The following is a 7,887-nucleotide window of genomic DNA, read 5'->3' as shown; positions in this document are numbered from 1 at the left end:
TGAGTGGCTTTACACTTAGACACAAAATGCGAAATGAATATATCTGTGATAGGGTTGGCGTAGCTCCTGTGACGGACAAAATTAGAGAAAGTCGTCTTAGATGGTTTGGTCACATTAAACGTCGACCATCTGATGATCCGATTAGGAGAGTAGATGTTTTAGATTCGACTTGTGTTAAGAAAGACAGAGGTAGACCTAGGAAGACTTGGGCTTATTGTATTAAAAATGATCTTAATTTACTAGAACTAAATGAAAATATGGCACTAAATAGGATGCAATGGAGAAAAAGGATTCATGTAGCCTACCCCACGTAGTGGGATTAAGGCTTTGTTGTTGTTGTTGTTGTTGTTGTATACATCATAACTTAATTCTAAGAGTAAACCTTAAATGAACCCATCTACATGAATAGACTACAACCAACCCTTTTTTTTCACATTTGAAACAGGATAAGCTTCCTCCTAAGCACTATTCCTATCGAATGTTGGAGGTTTTAGATTTTCTTTTGTATTATTATTATTACTATTATGACTATTATTATCATTATTATTTAAATAATTCACTGAAGGTCTTCCACTAATGAAAATATTAATAATTGTCCTTGGAGCCTCATGGACCACCATTCGATGTCAATTTTCATTTTCTAGAAAAGCACAACTTTCTAAAACCATAAAATTCTAAATTATTGCATAGGTTCTCATGCTTTTTGATTATTCTCCCTAGCTTTTTTAAACAGCCTGAGCCACCATCTTGGAATGTTGTGGAGCACCACTGCAATGAACTTACTGTGTTGCTCTTATGTCCTTTAATTAGAAGTTTCAAACATAATGCCACTTAGCAGCATATAATTGTAATAGTGCAAAAAGAGTTTCCTTGATGCAAAAATATTCGGTCTTCTCATTTAAATGTGAAATTTGTACATTAGAGAAAGAATTACAGGCCTGGCTGCATTGTCCTAAAGGCACCACTCTCTCATAGTGTGCAACAAACTTCCCAAGCTGTTCTCTCTATAAATCATCCCTGAATTACATAATTCTGTGAGAAATCTGAGTTTTGGGTTGCAGAAATTTGCTTAAATTTGTACTTAGGGGGAGGCTAAAGAAAATAAAAATAAAAATAAAAATAATGATTAGTGAAGCAATTGATTAATTACACATCAAGAATTATATACTCAGGCTCTTCTGCTGTAGTACAACTTCATGACGTGCTCTGTTGCTGGTGAGCTGGGCCCCGGCGCCTCGGTGTCCCTCACAAACCATATATGGTCCCGCACATCTTCCAGCGTGGCAAAGGGCATGAGTTGCTGGCTTCTGCAAGTTATCTCTACCTGGTCAATTCAACAATGGCCAAAATAAAGCCCAAGGTAAGTTGCAAGCAAGATTTACCGCTCAGCAGAACTGATTAATAATAATATTAATGATTTTTTAATGTACTTGTTATGATATTTTGATGCATGATGTGCTGATTTAATGTTAGATGCAGGAGTGATCTGCAGTGCAAGGGAATATATTGTTGAGCTATTAAATCACTAAGCTTGCTTGATGTTTAATCGTTGTAGCCCCCACATAAGTGTGTGATGATCTGTATAAATTTGTTTGTTTGATTCTATTATTGCGCTGTTCTTCGATTGACACAATTGCCGTCACTTTCTCGCCCTACTTCCAATTTCATCTTGTTTCTAAATTTACAGCATGTACATTGTGTCTACCGTTAAATCAAACTGAAGTAAATAAAAATAGCAGGTTCAACGGTCATCTGAATCAATTCAAATCATAATTTAATTCTTCTTTTTTTTTTTGAAAAATTGTAGATTGAAATCAATTTGAACGATTTTGTTTGGTTTGCATCATTCTCTTGATGGCTCAATGTCATTTTTAAACAGTAGGATTACTTTCGTTTGGTTTCTAATGCTTAAATCTCGACCAATTTGAAAGTAAAATCATACTGTGAACAGTTAGTTTGGGAAATGATCCACCTTAGCATCTGGATACATTGACCCATTATAGACAATCATTGGCTAAATTCCTATATTTTCACATTTCTAGTGTCTGAATTTTATTTTTTTACAAATATACCACCATGGCTATGTATGCAAAGGTGTTTTATTTTCCTAAAGTTAAAATTGTGATATTTTTTGTTAACATGAAAAATTTGAGTGGTAGAAATGTAAAATACTAAATTTTAGGTGTTAGATATGTGGATATAAATGATTGGTGGGGTTGTACGTAATATTTCCTTTTTGGGACATTTATATAAAAACCACCAACACCAAATTCTTATGAATTTGTGTATTTGACATCTAAATTTTTTTTAAATATTTATACCATACAAAATATCACCATTTTAAGTGAACTAAAATATATATTTTCATGCGTGCAAGTTGATACACATGTAAAAATTGAAATATAGTAGATGTTATTAAGTAAATACGTAGGAATTAAGCGGTATTGAAATTTATTTTTAATAGTTAAATTTAAACTAGATTATAAGTAAATTCATTGAGACAATGTAGCATTTCCTAATATTTATGATGTAGGAATGACATCATGGTGTGGTCATCACTCTCCATCAGTTAGACGTTCCCTTCACTCCATGCAATGGATTCCACACAGCACCAGCAAAAAGGACGTGAACGCATGGCCTCCTGGGATTTGATGGAGGCCGCTAGGCCCTTGACAGCCCCGCACCCACTCTCCTTACTTTAATCATTATTCCATCACCTTGCTCTCATGCTCTCCCCTCACTTTAACGCCAAGCGAAATGGACATATGGGCATCATCATATAAAATGTAATCATCTACCCATCTAAGTTCTATGCAAGGAATTATTTGATGTTTATGTTTCACATTATAGATGGGTGTAATATATAAAATATCATGGATGTGTAGGGATTTTTTTTTTTTTTTTTTTTTCTAATATCATGGATGTGTAGGGATTTTTTTTTTTTTTTCCTAATTTTAATTGTTTTAAGATGAGCTTATTTCTAAGAGAATTAATACAAATCTTGGCTTGCATGCTTGCAAATGATAGGTGAATGGTATTGTTGGGGAAGAATTATGTTTGAAAGTTTTGATATGTTTTTGTATTGTAGTTTTAAAAAGTGTTGCTCAACCTTTTTTTTTTTTAATGAAACTCTACTATTAAGGCCCTAAAAGGATTCCAAATATTTAGATATTTTACTAAAATTATAAGATGGTCAAAATTTATATTAGTATAAATAATAGTTTGAGTGTTGTTGTATGATATAAAATATTTTTCTTACAAATATTATCGAAGTATTTGTAGCTTTTGTAAATATCTATCTTTTTGAATAGTCATATTGTATTTCTATGTCAAAATGATTTAAAAGCTTTAGACTTAATATGGTTTTGACAAATAAAGTTAAGAAACTCAACTCTATTTCAAATTTAGCTAATTTTAATGTTTCTTTCACATCATCTTTCTGTAATAATTAAACGATAAATATTTCATGCACTACATTCACGTTCCAAAATTTTATTCACACACAATTAATTAGCTTGAAGCAAAAAGAAAATATTCTACCAAGAAAAGTTTCCCTTTATTCCTCATTATTAATTCCAAAGCTAGTTGCCCAAAGGATGGAGACATTGGGCACACACACCACCTCCACCATCACATTAAATTGGTGTCTTCTCCACTCATCATTCCAATATGTTGTTACACCCCTCTATTAAGAGCTAAGGAAATAAATCCAATGCATTTTAAAAGTAGATGAATTGATCATCAAATTTGGCTACTTTCTTTATTTGTAGATCTTTATATGTCATCATGATGCATTCCTATTCACCTAACTAGGAAATAGGAATGATTCTTTTGTAGAGGAATCATCTCTAATGCTCTTCCATTCCTCATAATGACCTACTATCTAATTTGTATGCAATGGAGGTTCAACATTTCATAAAAGTGCATCACGTTAATAATGCCTTTTGTGAGGCCCTACTTCTAACATTTAAAAATAGATAGAAAAGAAATATTTGGTTATCATGTTTGCCTAACAGGCATGGAAAAAAATATATGTGTTTCATCTTTTATTCTTGTAGAGTTTGTGTATAGAATAATAACTTTATTTTTTTTAATATTCGTCAAATGGGTTGACTAAACTTACACCACAGTTAAATAAAGATTAAAAAAATTCATAAAACTTTGACTAAATTTCATATGGTCTAAGAAGAGATTCATATGTGAAATCTTATCTCTATACTATTCTCTTATTACTTCACTGAGGGGTGTTATTTTCTTATCTTCTGCATACTGTTTTAAACAAGCATAATGATAGAAGGGGGTGGAGGGGGAATTATGTTATTTTATATGTTATAATATATTTTAATGGTTATATTAAGTTTTATATGAATTTTACTTTACCAAAAAGTGAGAAATAATTTCCTATAATTTTTTTTCCCAATATTAAAATTTGAATATGCCATTATGTGCAAGTTATTGCATATGGGAAAGAAGAGATGCATTTATACTAATGACATCCATATATGCATGGAATTCTTACCATCCAATTGAGTAACAAGTAGTATGAGCTAGTTAGTCCCTTTTTCTAATATGGATACTTACTTTTCATTCCATGTTATGCTCCATCAAGAACACGATAATATCATTAGTTGTACGACGACAAAAAATTTCATCATCTCACATGTATCTCGAGGCATGGTACAAAACTCGAGGAAACTTTTTGAGCAAAGAACATTCAAACTTCAATTAAAAATCATCTAAAATTACGACTTCAACAAACTTATAGTCGAATTGACTGACTCATTGAGAAGGACTCAATGGTATCAAAATTAATCAAGTTCGAGTTAGATCAGATCCATATCATGCTGTTAAACTACATTTGTAAGCTTTTGAAGATTCATATCTAATAGTGTTTGGGTGGACTATTTTCCTTTTGCTACTGTTTAGCATCTTTTTATTACTTGTTCTGATCATGCTCATATTGTTCTTTCAGTTAAATCTGATAATAGTCCTTTAGTTTATCAATTTAGATTTTTTAATATGTGGACTCTTCATACTTCTTTTAAGTAGTTCGTTAAAGATAATTAGAATATTGTTTACATTATTTTTTTTGGGTTTCGATTGTGGAAATTACATAAGAATCTTGCTTTTCATCTCAAAAAATTATGCTGAAGCAAAAGTCAAGAAAATGGAAGATGCTAGTCATGTGAAATTTAATTCTGTTATTGCTATGGAAGAATCCTTTTATATTAAAAAAGATATTGACCTCCAGTTTGTGGATGGTGAAAAAAATACTACCTATTATAATGCTTTTATTAAAAATGAAACAATAATCAATTATATCATCAAAACCAAAAAAAAAATGATGGTACTTTTTTACTTTATCTTGATCTTTTTGAAGTTGATGGTATTTATTATTTCTCTAATTTTATTAATAGTGATTATGGAGTTTTGGGAAGGATTTTACTGAGTTGTTTTTTGATAATCTTGAGCATACAAGTAAGATTGAATTATCATTAGTTCATGGTTATGTTGAGATTAAACAGGCTTTAGATGCTTTGAATAGTTGTAAAACTATGGGTTTTGATGGTTATATTGTTGCCTTCTATAAATGCTTTTGGAATGTTGTTAAGAAAGATGTTTGCTAGACAATTCAGTATTTTTTTCAAAGGCATTGATTTGCCTAGGTATTTTAAATATACTAATCATGTTCTTATTCCTAAGAATAAAGATAGCTACAACTTGTATGCTTATATACCTATCAGTTTTAAAACTATGATCTGAAAATTTTTTTTATGAATCATTGTGTCTCGTATTAATCCCTACTTACGTCTTATCATTAGTAATTATCAGCCAGCTTTTGTTAAAGGGAGATTCATTTGTGAGAATTATATGATTGCTCAATAGTTGATTCTTGACTTGGATAATAAGGGCATAGATGGTAATATGATTTTTAAAATGGACATTAAAAAAGTTTTTGACACTATATGATGGGAATTCATTATGAATACTTTTAGAGCTAGAGGTTTTTCAATTTCTTCTTGTTGGATTATTCAGAGAATTTTAGACAATAATTTTTATTCCATTTTGATAAATGGTAATAAATGTGGCTTCTTCAAAGCCTATACAGAAATTAAACAGGGTGATCCACTTTATTCTCTCATGTTTATTATTGTCTTTGATTATCTTTCTCGGTATCTTAAAAAAATGTTCAACATATATCGAACTATGATTTTAAGCATAAATTTAACTTAGGGAATTATCATCTATGCTGATGATCTTGTGATCTCTACCAATGCTAATAAGAGGTCTACCAAGAGACTTTGGAAGGGTTTGGAGCATTCAAGATGCATCTCTTCTTCTATTTAATAACAATAAATGTAATTTCTATAGTGCTAAATTTGTTTCTATGATGAAGAGAAATTGGATTCATGACACTACTCATTGAGTTAAATGTGCTCTCCTTATGCTTTTATTTGGGTTTTTATCTTGATGAAGCTAAGAGAAAGGGTCATCTTTTTCAAAATTTGCTGAATAAAGTTAATAAGAAGATTCATTCTTGGGACAATTGTTTCCTCTCTTTTCGTGGTAAGATTACTTTTCTAAAGAGTATTCTCATCTATTCCTTTATACAATTTACAGATTATGAAAATGTCTACATATGTCATTAAGAAATTAGAAAATTGTTTTAACAAGTTTTTATTGGCTGACAATGGGCAAAATATTCATTAGAGAAGTTGGTTTAAGATCTATAAACCAATTTCTATTGGTGGTATGGGCTTTAGAAGCATTTATAATACTGAAGCTTAGTTTCATGAAACTTTGGCTTAGAATTCGAAGAAAAGTTTCTCTATGGGCTTAATTTATGGAGAACTAATATCGTCCTCACTCTCATCCCTTAGCAAGTTCTATTAATCCTATCGATTCTTATATTTGGAAAGAAATGTTCAAATGAAATGGAGAATTATCTAGTTTAAGAACTTGGTGATGGAAGCTATAGCTTCTAGTATGATATTTGGATTGGTGTTGGTGCGTTGGATGATCATTATGGAGGTCCTTTTCGTATTAATCTTATTATTAGTAATTGTTGGCATGATTAAAATTGGGATGTTGATATCTTAGGTAATATGATTAATGTTATTGATGTTCATTTGTTGTTAATGTTCCCATTTCAAATGGGAAAGATAAAGTCAAAGGAAGGCAAATTTGGTGATTCTTATACTAATGTTTTTAGTAATTCTTTCACCTTTGTTCCAGGTTTGGATGTAAATTGGGCCTATGAACGATGGATTAAACCTTCCTTATCTTTCTTTTTTGGGAGAGTTATGCATTGATTATTGACCAAAGGAAAATATGTTGAGATTTTCATACCTATTTTACACTGATTTTGATGAAACTGCACTTTAAAGAAAGGTATTTTTGATGTTTGTTGCAGGTATGTTGAATTATGGTCATTGGAGCAAAAGAATGCAAAAGGAGCAAATTTGGAGCGAAAAGGACCAAAAATGAGGATTTGAACTAGGGTGCCGACGGCGAGCCCAACGGCGCTGACGACGAGTTCTTCCCAAGAGTTCATAATCAAATATTCCAGAAGGCTGCTGACGGCGCCCTTGAGGCCGCTGACGTCGAGATTGATGGTTATCTCAATAGGTGCATTGAATGTGGACGATTTTTTAAGGGATGCTTAGGCAACTCTTGAAAAAACTCTTCTACAATTTTAAGAGAAACTTTTGGCCGAAAATTAGAAAAGGGTGTAGAGTGTAGATAGTTTAATTTATGGTTAGATTGTGAGGAATTCTTTGAGAGATTGTAAGAGTGGAGGGAAAGTGAGAGATTTCTTCCTCCTTGCCGCTTCAAAGAAGAATTTTGTGTACTGTAAAGAAAGGAAGAGATTCAGAGGAACTTCGA

The 7,887-nt window shown here is 31.5% G+C and overlaps 1 protein-coding gene across 1 annotated transcript in view; it reads right to left on the bottom strand.

Annotated features, from left to right (window-relative positions):
* Positions 1-786: 786 nt before the first annotated feature.
* The window catches only part of LOC110037087 (E3 ubiquitin protein ligase DRIP2-like), a 46,943-nt gene continuing 39,842 nt past the window's right edge, over positions 787-7,887 (bottom strand). Inside the window, exon 4 of the mRNA XM_020741665.1 lies at positions 787-1,324. Within this exon, the coding sequence (XP_020597324.1) occupies positions 1,169-1,324 (156 nt within the window). The 3' untranslated portion in view covers positions 787-1,168. The remainder of the gene's footprint in view (positions 1,325-7,887) is intronic.

The sequence above is a fragment of the Phalaenopsis equestris genome, unplaced genomic scaffold, assembly GCF_001263595.1.
Source record: "Phalaenopsis equestris unplaced genomic scaffold, ASM126359v1 Scaffold214935, whole genome shotgun sequence".
Classification (NCBI taxonomy): domain Eukaryota; kingdom Viridiplantae; phylum Streptophyta; class Magnoliopsida; order Asparagales; family Orchidaceae; genus Phalaenopsis; species Phalaenopsis equestris.
The sequence above is the reverse complement of the archived record's forward strand: the minus strand, read 5'-3'. Positions and strand labels throughout refer to the sequence as shown.